Raw genomic sequence first — 18,230 nt, forward strand, 5'->3', positions numbered from 1 at the left:
AGTTGGTTTAACAACTAGTTTTAAATCCTTTAACAAGGTGACATTTCCTTTGAATTGTTCTAAAGACCTCTTGCAAGGCCACTCTTAATAGGGTGATTAAATCCTCTAGTAAGGTCACACCTAATAGTGTGTTTTGTAACCTTTAACTAGGTTGGCTCCTAATAGGGCTTACTTCAGAAGAGTGAAAATCAGTAGCTAGTTACTTGGTGGTTTTTTCCATATTGGGTTTCCACATTAAATCTGGTGTCTCATGTGTTCATGTTATTTCTTTTACACTTGCATGTTTATTAGTGACTTAACACTTAGTCAGTTCATTTCAGTTGCTACCAAGCTAGTCAGACAAATTATAATTTAGGACGAGATTCATAGTATCTACCAAGCAATTGAGACAGTTTATAGTATTGCCCAAATGTAGCAGAATCTATTGAACTCTCTAGTATAAGTAATGAAGATCTTAGTGTTAATCGAGCTTTATAGTGTTAACCAAGTATATCAGTGTCTATTGAGCTTGAAGTATTTTAACAAAGTGAATTTATTGTTGACAAAGCCATGTAGTGTGAACCGAGTGACTCAATATCTACTAAGTTTCGTAGTGTTCACCAAGTCATACAACGTTGACTAAGTTCCTACTACTCAAAGTGATCAATATCGATAGAGCTTCAATGTCAACGGAGTGCCTGAGTGTTAGAAAATCACTGAGTTGTCTTTAGAACCTGAGTTATAGTAGTGAGCTGACTTTCTGAGTTATGATGAAATGGGTGTTGTAGCCAACTCCAAAAGGTAATTAAGTAGATTGATATATATGTAAAACATTATATCATATCCAAATGTAGAATGTATGTGAACAAGTAAGAAGTAGATGACTATGGATTAAAGAAGGCTACAAGTAGTATAAGGAAAATAAGATACTTATCTATCATAGTCAGGTGATCGTTATAATTTGAGGAATCTCATTCAACAAATCAAAGTTATAGATCAGAGATCAATCACTAGTTCATCTTAACAGATGCATCAGTCATATCATTTCACAAGATGGACTTAACAGTCTCATTCCAAATCTCCTAATAGAGTTCCAAACATTCTAGCTCCATTTATCGAGCCACTTAGATATTTTTTTGAGGATATATTAAAGGACATTTATCTCCTCTCAAATGAAATATTCAACACACCTATTATCCCACCTCCATTGGAGACTCGATTCAAGCTTCTCATGCTTTCTCCTTTGGGCGTCAACTAAGACTTTTCACTTTACCTTACATTGAGGGGTTTGATCCTCCTTGTCCATTGCCTATGTTTCTCCCAGATTGAAGCTATTTGGTATGATCATTTACACATGTGAGTTATACCATTATGTGGGGGCTATAATGTCTCAAGCCTCTATCATGGGGGGTTTTCAATGTACTTATGGTTTTGAGAGAGTCTCTTGAGACGTATTATTTTTACTTCCTTTCTATCTCTTTTTAGAGTAGGGTTTTTCCCATTGGGTTTTCTCTATTTGATAGAGATTTGGTTGTGATTTGGTACCTCACTATGGACACACAATGCATGATAAGAATTTTAGCCACAATTTTCAGACTTAAAGACTTCAAAACATTCCCAAACCTTATTCTAACTCTCACAAATCATGATACAATCACTAAGGTCATAGATTCAAAACAATTTTACAAACACTTATAGAAATTGAAAAAAATTCATGCTTGTTGGTCCTGTAAAATAGTCACAAAAATTCATTAATAAAATTTACCACAATTCACATAAAGCCAATCCATCAAGCAAGAATTTAGACAACCTAATGGGGGAAAATCATAGTCAATTTTCATGAAGATCCAATAGATAAATTTAGAGTTATGACCATTATACCAAAATTGGGAATGGCTATGGACTCTAACTAGGACAACATGCTATCTTTTTGTTTGCACAAGGTGCAAAAAACAATAGTATGATTTCTATTTTCACTTATTTGGGATCCCAACACCATGAAAGCATTTCCACAATTACATGTATGAAATGAATAATGAAAATAGTTGAATTTTAAAAGAGTTTTATCCTCACTTCACTTGTTACCACAATCACAAGATTAATGATAGTTACCATCAATGGAAAAAATGACTACATTTTGAGACTTAGCCACATGAAACATTGATGATTTAGGGTTCCTTGACCTTGTCTAAATATGATTCAACACTTACTTGTCCAAGCAACCCACCATACATACATACACAGAAAAAAAATTCTTCTCATGATTGATACATAGATATATCAATCACTTAAATAATTAAAATCTATATGACTCCACCTCCATTTCTCTTGCACTTGTGAGAAAAAAAATTATACATGAAAATTTATTGTATCCAAAAATTAACTCAATCTACCACATAAAAAATAGTTCTATATTTTTTCAATCTTAGGTTATCCTACATAGATATTTTTTTAATATTTATTTACAAAAATATGACATTCTCATCAGCAAGTTGGATACAAAATCAATCTCCCAAATACTACACCTTATTTTGTTACAACATATAAAATCTCCTTCATCTCTTTTTTCTTCAGTTCAAAAGCCTTTATCCATCTCTAGTTCACAAATCTTCTTAAATCCCTTGGATTCTAACCCTTCTATTTTGGATTTCCAACAAAATAAAAATATTATCATAACTACAAATAAGATTGAGATGAGAGAGAGCTTTTTAGAAGCCACAAAAAAATCAGGATTAATTTTGTTTAAAGATTATTTTTCCCATTACCATTTTTAGTGTGCACTAATAAGAATATAAATAAATAACATTTATCAAATTTTAGTAAACTTTAAGTCTTAAAAAAATGTAAAATATGATTGATACAGGTCAAATAAATTTTTAATTTTTTCATGTAATCGATGCAATAATTACATGCCATGAGCAGATCCATAAACAAGGGAATAGACATAATGGCTGAGAAACATTTTGGTAAATAATAATAGCATAGGCCACACAAAATTTCATGTTAGCATAGTAATAAATCTCAATTTGGGACATTACCATTTGATAGCCTTCACTATACTACAACTTATTGTGGACTAGCATACGTAAAATCTTTATTGATTTATTTTTGTAAATTAAGGTGAGAGATATTTAATTTCAAGATATATACAGCTCACATATAAATAAATCTTCAAATTATGTATTAAAAAAGTATGAAGGTTGTAAATAAACCAAAAATACGATTACTAAAATTTTTTATTCACAAATTCATATCTACCATATACATCAAATGCATAAGCTCCAACATTTTTGTATGATATGAAGGCTCCATTACTCAAAGTTTGGATGTGCTAACTTGCACATATACAAGTATTTTATTTGAAATATTTGAAACTATTTCAGTTGGAAGAAAATGCATAGAGGAAAATAAATAGAGTAGAACCCAAAACTCAATTATTGAATCTAATAATACTTTATTTTCAAATGCATAGTCAAACTTTTCTACTTTTAGGACAGTGCACTTAACCCTCTATTCATTATGGTAAGACTCTTCTTTCATGTTAACTTCAAATATGAATTTATTTAAAATGATCTTCCATATAATTTCTCTTAGTTTGACATCATCTTGTTCTTCATCCTTACAATAATTTTAATGCCTTTGCTATGACACCCATAATATTTTCTACTACTTTCCCAACAATAGTAACCCCAATGAAAGGTATGTGATCTTGCACTATACATTGAAGCATGTATATGTAATCACATTTAGAAAAACTCTTATCGCATCTTTGACAATACCAATTACCATTTCCATCATTGTTCACCTTCTTTTTGCATTGCCTATCTTTAAATTTTTAGGGGCAAGGTGTATAATAAAATTTATCAAGTTTTATAAAACTTATGGTATCTTTAACCACACCCCAACAAGATGCATTAGATCTACCAAGTCCCTAATCATCAACTTGTGCCATAGCTTTTAACATTTTATCTTGTCCAAAAGATGAGATTTTCTTTGTGAGAGAAGGGGAAACAAGACCTTTCCCTTCTGTATCAAGCCATGATCTCAATTGATGCACCTCCGGAAGATTTGGATTTATGAAAAGTTAGGTTGTGTTAATTGTTCCTATAGATTTTCCTCCAAAATCACCGATGAATCCAGCCGACAATTGAAAGTATGTGACATGCTCCATTTTAATAAATTTTGTTCACTATTAATAGATCGAATAAAAATGTTAATTTAATATATAGTTACTTTGAAACAGCTGTTGAAGATTGATGTCACTAAAGAAAGCATGTGGACTTAACTAGCTAGTAGGAGAACTCAAAAGGTAGTCACAAATGATGTCCCGTCTTTAATTTGATCATGGCCCACATTGTTTAAACGGGCAAAAGACCTGCACGGCAGTCAGACAGAGGACAAGAATCGCTACGAAGCCTCCAATGACCATCCGCAGTTTTGAACAATACGCTTCCCATAATTCATTCCAGAGGCTCCTAAGAACGATAGAGCGCCGCGTCTTACAGCTGCCCAGATTTTCCCTCGTTTCCATTGCATTGTGGCTGCGAAATTGTGAGGTTGGAGACGCTCAGCAATTGGGTGACGAGTTTAGTGGGCCAAAGATTACCAATTATGACGCCCTTCTTTCTCATCACATCTACTCCCTCCCAGGAAATGACAGCCCGTAAATATATATAATATACACTTCGGAGCCCACACCCAATTTCAGCAGCACCAGAGTCAGAGTTTTCCCAAATATTTAACGTCGTCCACAGTTTCTCCATCTGCCTGGAATCTGATTCCTCCTTTCTTCAATTCAACGGCAGACGGAAAGTCCAGCCACCATTTCTTACGTTGTTTGACATTTTCAGAAGTTTTCCCATCTGCGCGTCCAGAACATACGCAGTGGCCACCTTTCGAACCTACAAAACACGACCAATAATATTGAACGTTAATTTTCACTAATTCCTTCTCAGTACTTTCAGTTGGCAGGGCCCCAAGCCAGGAGTGGTGATAGATGTCCGTTTCCTCAGTAACTTGTCCAGTTTCTCTTCGGCGCTCTCTTCGGAATTATCGTTCATTTCCATAGAAAGAACGTCTTCAAAGACAAACAGTGGTATTTGATTGTCTAACTTGATCGAGTCCTTCATGATCTCCGCCTTAATCCAAGCATTCTCGGATATGGGGCCGAAGATTGGATGATGCTCTGGCAGAAACAAAAACTCATTTTGAAAGGATTCATCGTCTTCTAATCCGAAGAGGTGAATTCTGAAAAACTCGAGCATGAAACAAGCATCCTGAGCCAACATCAAATGAAGCACCTCACCCTTGAATGATGTTTCCCTGTAGTAGCACCGCTTTATGTCCTCTTCCCTCCTGATTGTCTCAATCACTTGTTCGAAGTCAATGTCGGCTTTCTTACTTCCGTACTGAATTCTATGAATCTCTCTACATGTTGCATCGCCTTTGAATATAATGTTTCCATTCCCATGATTCAGATACTCTTTGGCATCTCTCATCCATTGATTCTCATCAAACTTTGACATGCTTCACAAGCTCATGCGATTATCTCACTGGAGAAGGAACATATCATGAAGTCGGAAATATATAATAATTACATGACTACCTTTAAACTCTTCGATCCATTTTTCCTCGGGAGAGCGTGTTTGAAGAGTCCAACAAAATATAAATTGAATCTGAGGAACATGGTTAATAAGAAAATGCAATGCACTTCAATGAAATGACACTTCAACGCTTTTCCCACATTTAAACTTTTGTGATGTGAAAGGGATATTAGGTATCCATCCATTCTCCCACGACCATTCCTCCTGTCATTTATAAAAGCTATATACGAGGTATAATATAATAAATACAATTAGTAGAAAATGAATAGGAAAGGATTAACTCCGTGAAATTGAATTGCATTTTAAAACAAATATTAGACGGCATTGACATAGTATTCACTTGGACCGATAATATACATATTTTTAAAGGCATACCTTGAAAATTATTTTCAGTTGGATATCTAACATCTATTTAAAATTATCTAGTAACAAATAATATTTAAAATATTCATATGAAAACGAGGGTGGGAGAGAGTCAGATATTTTCAGTGGTACTGAAAATAAACAAATTGATTATGGTGTTGTAAGAGCTACTAGTCAAAGGAGGAAGGATGTCCGATCATCCCATTTATATCAAGTCCAAGGCATCATTGTGACCAATCTAGAATCATTACCATCATTGGTTTTTATCCATTATGCAAATATTTTATAGTGTCTCTTCATCCTTCAATAATTTTAATGCCTTTGCTGTGACACCCATAATCTCTTCTATTGCTTTTCCAAAAATAGTGACCTAAGTGAAAGTTGTGTGATCTTGCACTATACATTGAAGCATGTATATGTAATCACATTCAAGAAAAGTCTAAGGGTCCGTTTGGCTGCAGGAATATAAAAATGGGAATAGGAATACTTATTCTCAAATAGAAAATGGGGTTACATATTCCTATTCTTGTTTGGTTCACCCAGAATTTGATCTAGAATTCACAGATTCAAAAAATTATGTTTTCTAAAATATAAAAAAATTGGAATAGGAATACATATTCCTATTCCATCTATTTAGGTGGAATAGCAAATCCTCATCTTTGGGCCAAAATTGGAATACATATTCCAATTTTATTCCTATTCCAATTCCAATTTGGTGCATCCAAATAGCGAATTCAAAATTTTAAGAATATAAAAATGCCTATTCCACTTGTATTCTGATTGCAAAAGTGCCCTAATCACATTTTTTACAATACCAATTACCATTTCCATCATTGTTCAACTTCTTTTTGCATGGCCTATCTTCAAAGTTTAAGGGGCAACTTGCATAATAAAAATTATCTAGCTTTATAAAACGCAGGGTAGCTTTAACCACACCCCAACAAAATGCATTAGATATACCAAGTCCCGAATCATCAACTTGTGCCACAATTTTTAACATTTTAGCTTGTCCAATAGATGAGATTTTCTTTGTAATAGAAGAGCAAACAATACCTTTCTCTTCTGTATCAAACTAAGATCTCAATTGATGTGTCTCTGGAAGATTTGGATTTATGAAAAGTTGAGTTGCACTAATTATCCCTATAAATTTTCCTCCTAAATCATTGATGTGTCCAGCTAACAATGTAATGTATGTAACATGCTCCATTTTAATATTTTTCTTTCACTGTTGATAGTTGGAATAAAAACGCTACAATCTTATCATGATATTTTTAATGTAATAGGAAGTTCCAATAATTTAATATAGTTACTTTGAAACAACCATCAATTTTGTTCAAAACTAGCAAAACATTACATCAAAGATTGATGTCACTTTAAACAAGACCTCCATAGTAGTCAAGTTCCTACATAGGCTAGGATGGTACAGTTTTGAACCACAGAGGGAAGGGTTTGAAGATTGGATATAGGTGTGGAGGAAGTAGCAAGTCTAGTTGATTTGAAAAGCAGTATACTTGATCCATTTAAATGTGTTCAAATGAGAACAAATAGAAGCTAGAGAATTAAATTTATTTATTTAATCAAAGAAATTTTGTTCATATGGGTGAGAGAAATGTAAAATATAGTCCCCACGTGACTACACAAAAATTGACATCATCATTTAATCCAAATATTAGTCTCACATTATCGAGTATTAGTACTCTTGATCCCGATTGTTGATAAAAATAGTTAGTGGACATACCCCAAACTAGTCATGGAGAGGTAAAATTCAATGGAATGTTATATATCTAGGACAAACCTTCCATTTCCATAGGAAGGCTATTGGATTTATATTTATAAAGTCAATTTTGGGCAAGATTGCATGAGGATATGCTTTTATGATCCCCTCACCACGAGCTTTAATTATTTCATAAAAAGGACGAGTGGCATTGTTATGTTTAGATGTGGTGAACCACAAAAGCAAGATGACAAGGACACTTTTGCGAAATCCCACTTCAACTATAGCTGGTGACGGTTTAATTTTGAGGGAAAGGAACTGATCACATATGTCATAGAGAGTGGTTCATATTCGGAGAAGCCTTGTGATCTTATGATGGGTTTCTACTGCCTTAACATTTTTAGCTTGAGCATGATTTATTGATTATATTGTGGCTACCATTGTAAGAAGGGGATGTTAGAAAGCTCTAAGAAATTGGTGGTTGAGTGAGGTGAAGAAATGGGTGCTAGTGACTGCATTGAACCAGTGGAGATTGAGGAATACATTAGGAAGAGTGAGGCCGCTTGGGTTTATCTTATAGAAAGTGGTCTACTTTCGTTTATGGAAGGTATGGAAAAGCATGACAAGCATATCTTGATGCAATTCTTAAATTGTTGGAAGCATAGGAAGGTTAACATTAATGGAATGCCATTTGAAATCATGGAGGTACTAGTTGCTATGGTTGGTAGGTTTCCCATGGAAGGAAAGAAATGGTATAAGCAGTCCAAGGTGGCAGATGGAACCAATATGAGAAAAAAATTAAGACCTAATGAGGAGCTAGTTCATGCACATGGTCTGTTTTCCAGGGAGGATCTTCCACTACCTTGGGATGTGATCTGCTCTGCCATTATGGGATATATTACCCTTGAAGATCAGTTCCAGCTGCTATACTACTACCATTTCCCCAATCTCAACCATTTTAGGAACCATGATCTGATTTCTTTTCATTACCTTTTTCTTTATTCCATGGAGGACTATTTCCTTAAGGCTAGGAAAAAGAGAGAGGAGGGCAAACCCTTTTATATTATCCACCAGGGTTTCATGCACAAACTTTACAAACACCACCTTTCCTTAAACCTATCGCTTTTGGTCAACCCATTGATTATTGCTACCCCACAAATATCCACAAACCCCAACCCTAGCTCTAGCCATAGAAAAGTCAAGAAAACCCCTTGTTTGGAGGTTAAAATTACCCTTATTGATTTTGATATTGACATAGGAAAGAGCAGGATAACTGCTCAGAGGGCTCGCAAATGTCTCCAAACGGAGAAATTTAAGTCCTCCCCTAAATAGGACTATAGCTCTAAGTCAACTGAGAGTGAGAAGAAACCAATTAAGAGGAAGAGGCCTCACCAAGACACTGAAAAGAAGGTCGTCTCTAGCCCTCCTTGCCCGTCACATGTCTCAGACACTGGAAGCTATCCCTTCCACAAACAAAAGTGGGGGAGGACATCACCTCCCCCATGAAAGACACTCCCAAAGGTGGGGTAGAAAAAGGGAAACATAGCCATGGTTAGAGCCACAACAAGGCAAGGCTCGAGAATTCTATGAAAGAGCTCACGAAGAACCACATGGCATTTGTAAAAAAATAGAAACGTTGGTGGAATTCTCCATGAAGGTCATTCACTCTACTGCCACCACTTTCTATTTCCTACAGATGAACAAGAATGAGAAGGATCTAGGAAAGGAGAGTGAAACCCCTCGCTCTATATATGGCTTTCTGGTAGAGGACTGGCTCAAAACTCTCCTTGAGAAACCTATCAAAGAGGAGGGGGTGGACATAAATAGGGAAGACCCTAAGGAGGAGAGTAACAAGGAAGGTGGAAAGAAAGCGGGAAACTAGCCCTAGCTCTATTTTTTGTTGTTGTCTTTATGTTTTTGTTCTCATTGAACTTGGTGCCCTACGGGGTTTTGTTATGTATGTTTTTCGATCAAGTATTGTACTGATAGCAGCAATAAGTCTATTAGCTATTGGTATGTTTTACGTTTTATATGCTTGTTAAGAATAGGGTGGACGGTAAGAACTGCTCTAGTTTGGAGCTTTTCTCTTTTTTTTTTTGAAGTTTAAAACTAGTATCAGTTAGATAGGTGGGTGGTAACCCCTGACTGATTTTGGTCTACCCTTTTTGCACTCTAGGGTCAACCTCCTTTCTTTTGACTACTATCTAGTACTTCAAAAACATTACCAAGAACCAATAAAAGACAATCTAATTGAAAGTAAAAAATTTTATACTAACACTCTTAGCCCACTTTTATATATTTTTACTTAAAGTGGCATAGCTTAGCATTTATTTTCAGAGCTACATTTGTATAAAACTGATCATTCAATTGTAATGATGGAACAATGCGCTAAGGATCGTTGTACAGCTTGACTGTGCCATTACGCGTGGCTTTTCTACAACAACCATAAGTGCCATTGCGCTCACTATTAGTCATGCTTAATAATGTCTGAGTTGTGGAGCATATCTAGAGGAAGATCTCAAAGTGCATGATCTGTAGAGGAGAAAGAGGTAATGCCAACACTAGCTTAGTTAGACTCCAAATCTGGGGAAGATTAAATAGACAAAAGATATTTAAAAAGGGATAAAAAGGAAAAAAAGCTTTAGAAGAGCCCAGTGTTTTATTTAACAAGAGGGCATCAATTCAAGCCAAAAAAAATCAATTGCTGAAGATAAATTACAACTCTAGAAGCAGATTGCGCAGATAGGAAATGATACCATGGAGAACTCAGCAATAATAGTGTAACTATAATGCAGAGTCTTACAAGGAAACACTAAGGATGAAATACAATTACTGGAAACTAGACATGGCACGAAAGCATGATTTTCTTTTTTCATTTGGCATGATTAACTCAACTGGCACATTTTATGGAGCTATTTCTTTCCTCGATTAAATCCTTGAATAAAATGATCTCAATGTGAAGGTTTAAAATCAGAATGAACTAAGATCTCATGTTCCTACACTTTATTGCCAACTATATGAGCTTTGCAATATTTTTATCTCCATTCTGTACCAAACCCGCAATCGAGACCTTGTGGAATGGGCCTTCTCTTGCATCGTAATTCTAAAACCCTTTTCTATCATTCTGCCACTGAACACATGGACCAATAAAAGATTGCCAAAAAGTTTGAATTAATATTTATAATTAATAAACATGCAACTTTAGTGATATAAAAAGTAAGGAAAAAGTAAGACAAGATAAATAGGTAGAAAGGTTGAATCTCTATTAGCTATAAAAATTCAGTTTAATAACTTTTTAAGGAACTGCCATATGCATGGACGGAACTAAATAAGCCTCTCCACTTAACTACATGCAACAGCTAGTAGGAAACCAAACAAATTACGGCTTTAAAGCAGAACTCAGAATCTAGTCACAAATGATGCCCCGTCTTTAATTTGACCTTGGCCCACATTGTTTAAACGAGCAAAAGACCTGCACGACAGTCAGAAAGAGGACAAGAATCGCTCCGAAGCCTCCAACTACCATCCAAGGTTTTGAGCCATACACTTCCCAGAATTCGTTCCAAAGGCTTCTTAGAACAATAGAGCGCTGCGTCTTATAGCTGCTCAGATTTTCCCTCGTTTCTATGATGGATTTGCACTGTGGCCAGGAAATTGTGATGTTGGAGACGCTCAACAATTGGGTGACCAGTTTAGTGGGCCAAAGATTGCCAATTATGACACCCTCCTTTCTCAACACATCTACTCCCTCGCTTGTTTGGCACAGCTCATGCAAGAACTGACAATAAGCAGTCATTCTTTTCTTCTTGAACCCCGGAGAACATATCTCCAGGGCAATTAAATTCCTTATATACACCTCCGAGTCCACATTCAATTTCAGCCGCACCAGAGTCAGAGTTTTACCCTCGTATTTAACGTCGTCCACAGTTTTTCCATTGGCCTCGAATCTGATTCCTCCGTTCTTCAATTCAACTGCAGATGGAAAGTTCAGCCACCATTTCTTACGTTGTTTGACATTCTCAGAACTTTTCCCGTCTGCTCGTCCAGAACATACGCAGTGACCACCTTTTGAACCTGCAAAACACGAACAATAATATTGAACGTTAATTTTCACTAATTCCTTTTCAGTACTTTCGGTTGGCAGGGCCCCAAGGTAGGAGTCGTGATAGATGTCCAGAATGTGGTTCCGTTTCTTTGATGCATCCTCTGCACAGAACTCAAAAGGTCGATAGCAGATTCTCTCGAACATTTTCCTCAGCAATCTGTCAAGTTTCTCTTGGGTGCTCTCTTGGAAATTAGAGTTCATCTCCATAGTAAGAACATCTTCCAAGACAAACAACGGTATTTGATTGTCCAACTTGATCAAGTCCTTCATGATCTCCGCTTTATTCCAAGCATCTCTGGCAGAAACAAAAACTCATCTTGGAAGGATTCATCGTCTTCCAATCCGAAGAGGTGATTTCTGAAAAAACTCGAGAATGAAACAAGCATCCTGAGCCAACATCAAATGGAGCACGTCACCCTTGAATGATGTTTCTCTATAGTAGCACCGCTTTATATCCTCTTCGCTCCTCCTGATTCTCTCAATCACTTGTTCGAATTCAACGTCAAATTTCTTGGTTCCATACTGAATTCTAAAAACCTCTCTACGTGCTGCATCGCCTTTGAATGTTTCCATTCCCATGAGCCACTCTTTCCCAAAATGGTTAGGGCCGATAGAAACAATCTGAGGCACATAGGAATGCTCATTTTCTTTCAGCAAGGCCATGCTTGTCCTGAATATGCATGGAGGCTTCTCATAGGACTTATTCTTCTGAGCCAGATACTCTTTGGCTTCTCTCATCCATTTATTCTCATCAAACTTTGACATTCTTTACAAGCTCATGAGATTATCTCACCGGAGAAGGAACATATCATGAAGTCAGAAATATATATTAATTACATGACCAGATTAAATTGTCCTTCAACTCTTCTATCCATTTTTCCTAGGGAGGGCATGTTCGAAGAGTCCAACAAAATATAAATTGAATCTATGGAACATAGGTAAATGCATATAACAGGTTAATATGAAAAATGCAATGGACTTCAATGAACTGACATTTCAACGCTTCTCCCGCATTTAGACTTTTGTTATGTGAAAGAGGACATTAGTATCCATCAATTCTCCCATGACCATTCGTCCTGTCATTTATAAAAAGGAATATACAAGGTACGATTTCGTACAAAAACTAATAAGGCACGAATCAAGACAATATTTTAGGAGAAATCCATTTAAAGATGAAAGTAGGTCTTCTTGACACAACTAGAAAAACTACTCAAAGGCAACACTTAAGATACTCCTCTTGGTTCAATACTTGTTGACCTTATCAGGTCCTGAGACACTCCTAATTTTCACAATTTATAACTTCGTATTTTTTGCAATGCATCACAGTCCATCGATAGAAAATTTCAAATTATATTAAAAAAAAAGTTTGACAATATTTAGCAATCATTGAAAATTATTCTATTTGTCAATTTTGGTCTCAATGCCATATTTTTAATATCTACATGAAATGAATAAAAAATGATCAATGAACATAAAACATAACCTAAATTTCTAACTAATTATAGGAATTATCAGTTAAAATAGTCTTTGACTATACATTTGTCCACTTTTGTCTAATTGAATAATAATGATGAGGTTTGATTTTAGAACATCATCTATTTGGTGGAGTAGTAAAGTTCAATATCAACAAAGTCCTTCAAACTATTTTCTCTTTAAGAAAAGCTTATTTTCTATTTAATTCACGGATATAATTATTTGTGTATTTATAGCACTTAAATTCTCTTGACCATATTTATGGCAATATATTATGGTCAATTTTAGCCTACATAATATGTTTTAAGGATTATATATATTTTTTTAAAAAATAGTTGAAATGGACATTTTCTAAAGCTATGCACTACTCAACTAGGCATTTCTCTCATGGATTGGTGGCAGATCTCTATTTATCAATGTGATTTATTTTTAAAAAATTACAATCTATTTTTTTAATTGTTTAGCTGGTGTAAAAGTGTTTCAATACTAGTTCACCCCCCTCTTAGTATTGCCCATTCCTAGAAGTTGAATAATAGAAAATAATAAATATATATAGAGTAAAAGAGATAAGTTTTTCAAAACAACAAATTAATATGCTTCAAAATCAGATAGGTAATTTGACTAGCCAATAGAATAAGAACATGATTTATATAGATAAAGTTTAAAGTCCAAAGAAAATTTTAAAATAAAAAATTGAAAACCCTTCTTTTAAATATATACTATTTCACTATTGTTGTTTCCATTATCATCTATTTGGGCATAATATTAGCTCTTGCAGGCATGTGATACCTAAAATACCTACTTTTGGTCACAAAGAAGCTTTTTTGACCTAGAATAATAATGTGTCAAAAATACTTTGTCGATGGACATGCTTTAGGTTAGTGGAAGTCAAGTCATGGTGTCACTAAACTATGGAAGCCAAAACTTGTGTCTAGCATAGCTCGAAATCATCGTTGTTTCAAATTGCTTCATTCACAAAAAAGATGAAACGTGGTTATTAGATAGTGGTTGCTTGCATCACGCATAATTAGAAAAAGAATGAAAGTTTCAGGTTTTACAAGATGTTGATGATGGTTTTGTGAGATTCAAAAATACTTTACATATTAGATACTATATCATGATATATTATATAGTATATAGTATATTTAATAGATATTATAATGTATAAATAATATATACATTATTTAGTAGAAGAAAATATGTATAATATGATATCACAGATATTGTTAAATATATTATATTTTATATATTCTATTTCATAATCTAATAGAGGATATATATTAACAAATATTATTTATTTTAATATATTTATATGTTAATTTGACACTGGCGGAATTATCCACAAAATTTATGCATTCCACTACCACTATCCTTTATTTTCTGCAAGTGAATAAGGATGAGAAAGACTTGGGCAAGGAAAGAAAGACTACCTGCTCCATCTATGAATTTCTGGGGGAGGACTGGCTGAAGACACTTCTGGAAAAACCTATCAAAGAGGAGGGGGTGAATGTGAATAGGGATGAGCCTGAGGAAAAGAAGTATGAGGAACCTTAAAAGAATGAGGGCAACTAGCTTTGGCTTTTTTTTTTTTTTTTTTGTTTTGCTATTATGATGTTAATCACTCTGAACTTGATGCTCGAGTTTTACTTTTTATGTATATGTCTAAGTGTTGGAATGATAGCAGTAATAATTTTCTTTGCTATTGAAATGTTTTCCCATTTTATTTACTGGTTAGTAACATGACTGGTGGTATTGATAGTTCTGTTTTGGAACTTCTTTTTTTTTTTTTATGTATAACACTAGTATGAGTTAGATGATTATGAGGTAACCTCCAGCTGATCTTTGAACCTTTTTGTACTCCAGGGTCATCCCTTCATCCTTTTGGCTACTAGCTAATACTTTAAAAACATATATTATTTATTTATTATACTATTTATATAAATTTGTTAAATGAATATTTTTATTATTAACTATAAAATACAAAATATAATCATAAATAAAATATAAATAAATCAAAAAATATTCGTGAACAATTCTAATTCAAAAAATATAAAAAATATTAATCAACATATCAAAAATTCAACTTAAAAAAATGTCTTTTTTGAAATTAAATTGTAACAAAAAATGGGGGTTGACACATAAAAAAATAATGATATAGAATAGATACATGTTAGATAAAGACATATTAACCCACCACCCTTCTTAATTTCAAAAATCCTCACATCAAAGTGTCCCAAAATCTAACCATCACTAAGAAACTACGAGTAGTCATAAAAATAATATATACAGAACCGATATTAATAGTATGTCCATTAAAGCACCATTAACAAAAACCACATGGGTTGAGTGCCAAATTAAGAAACATAACAAAAAACTAAAGCAAGAAGGGGACCTATGTCTCCTTATTCTTCTCAATTCCCTCTGGTTTGTCTAACAATAGTCGCAACCAATCATCCACTAGGAAACTCTAAAGAGAACTTATGGTTTTCACCCCTATTGCAACAATAAAGTCTTCTTTCTCAACATGTTGAAGGTGAAGAGTCAAAATCGTGAAGTGCATAACCCTGATTGGTAACTTGGCCACATTACCTAATCTTCGTTCACTAATATCTTTCCTCTCCTCTAGTTTCTTGAAACTCCTCCTCTTAATAGCCACAAAATCCTCACCATGTTTCTAGTTAGCATCTCTAGGGGTCCCCTGAGGCTCCTTGTCCTGGATCTATTTTCCTTTTCCATGCTGATGACGAGGAGAGGTGAGAAATTCTTTAAAAAAATTGTTGACAAACATTCATATATTTTATACTCTCCAAATCTAGTATCTTATAATTATTAGATACCCACTTTTTTTCGTATACTCGATTTAGTTTGAATACCTCACAAGGATAAGAATTTTCTTTGGGTTTTGGCTTTGAAAGACAACAGGCACACGATTAACCCCAAATTGTTTTTTTTCCTTATTTTTTATTTTCCAAACTTTGGCTAAGTACCTAATGACCTTTTTAACCTGGTAATGAAACAAAAAAGGGTTCCTTATGGAGATAATCAACTTTCCATTGATATAATTTTTGTCAAATTCAAGTTCATGAAGTAATTATTACTTATTTTCTAATTGAGTTACCTTTGAAGTCATGATAGATAAATTGATCAAAAAATAGTAGTAACTTTCAAATGATATAACCTTTTTGCAATACAAAATATGTGTTACATTCTATGTTTCACATACTATAAGAAAATAAAAATTCAATTTTATAAAGTTCATGAAAAGTTAAGGTGGCCAGACACAAGATTTATTTTTATTATGAAAAAATTTTATTAAATTTTTTTTTAAAATTACTTGGGAAAAACTACAAAAAAAAAAAAACTTGTCATATCTAGGCAAGGATCTACTATGTATATCTAAATATTGTTAAAAAAATCATGATTTGATTATGATTAATATGGCTAGACATACACATTTTTTTAATCCCTTTCTTAAAATTTTTGTATTGCTACATTCAAATACATTTTTCATTACTTAGATTAATTTAATTTTTTAGAAAAAAGGCTAGTTATTTAGAAACTACATTCATTTTCTTACATATTCTATTCTTTAAATATTTTTCCGTAAGGTTGATAATGTGTTCAACTTTTTATTTCAAGTTGACTAACATCAATTTTCTTTTTTTCATTGCCACTTATGACCATAGCTTGGTATCATGATCCTTCACATACCCAAAAAACAATTGAAAAAAAACTATATATTCCAACAAAAAACATTGCTCTAACTTAGAAAGTTAGCTAACAAAAATATTTGCAACAAACAATTTTGAAAATCATTCTACACATAATAATGGTGTGATAATTCTATACTTTTAAATAAGTATTTAATTCTATCTTTAAAAATTATTATACATGACATCATAAATGATAATTGTGAAACGTGTTGATTGTCATATACATTTACATATATGGAATTTATAGTAAACATTCTCCCAAATTGATAGTTTAGTTCAGCTTCCAATTATTTATGCGTAGATGTTATAATTGTTTTTAAGTGAAGAGCTAGCATAAAATGGTGATTTTAGTGATTTTACTCAAGGTTATCTGATAACTAATATTTAATATTTTGACAAATTAATAATATTTAAAATATTTTGATTGGGCAATTTTACCATCCTAATACTATTTCTTTTATAAGAGAATTAGTTGTACATTGTAATAATTCAATCTTATCAATTGAAGCATTTATTCAATCATTTTGACCGCATTTTTATAGAAGGTCCTAGTAGCCCATTCTTGATTTATTTATTTCTTTAATTAGAACAACATCACTTGTTGTAGGTTCATCATGTTAACTTACAAGATTCTTTTTGCTTTAAAATGTACAAACTTATATTCTTTGTTCTAACTGATTTTTAATTAAAACTTCCCTATTGGGATTGGTTAGATTTAAAGAAAGAATCTACAACACAGTAGTAAATTGTGAACCTCTTATACAGTAAGTCTTGAATTTGGACAATTTGAATTAGAAGAACAAAACCAAAAGAGGAAAAAAATAAAAAAATAAAATCATAAATCAGTCAGCTGAATCAAGTTCACTGCTCCATTTGAATTAGCGATTTAATCTCAAAGTAGATTTTTCTTTATAGAAAGGCAACTGGAATTACATACTGCAATGTTTTCAATTGCGACAAAAGAAAATACTTGCGTTGAAACATGTTTAACACTTTATTGGGAAGTTCCCCTTAGCGGTGCACACAAGCACCCACACACACGCAAGAACAGTGAAAGCCACGTATAACCCGGTGAGGAGTGCTGCAGGAGACACTTTGTTTTCATGGAAAAGATACATCATAGTAAATCTCTTATCATGCAACAGAAACAATGAACACGGTTGACATATAAGAAAAAGTATAAATTGAGGAAAATTGAGGCAAGATTGAATTACTCATAGAATCAAAGAGCTTTCTTCACCATAGAGAAAGATGTAATTGACAAGAAAGAAGCTTGTTTG

General features: G+C 33.6%; 1 protein-coding gene across 1 annotated transcript; it reads right to left on the reverse strand.

Annotated features, from left to right (window-relative positions):
• Window positions 1-11,089: 11,089 nt before the first annotated feature.
• On the reverse strand, window positions 11,090-12,034 carry LOC149559376 (putative UPF0481 protein At3g02645). The gene has a single exon (XM_089831388.1). It carries the CDS (start codon window positions 12,032-12,034, stop codon window positions 11,090-11,092), a length of 945 nt encoding a protein of 314 aa, XP_089687514.1.
• Between the last annotated feature and the right edge of the window lie 6,196 nt (window positions 12,035-18,230).

Source organism: Cupressus sempervirens, chromosome 5, assembly GCF_028749045.1.
Source record: "Cupressus sempervirens isolate cs-2001-9-10 chromosome 5, ASM2874904v1, whole genome shotgun sequence".
Taxonomy (NCBI): Eukaryota; Viridiplantae; Streptophyta; class Pinopsida; order Cupressales; family Cupressaceae; genus Cupressus; species Cupressus sempervirens.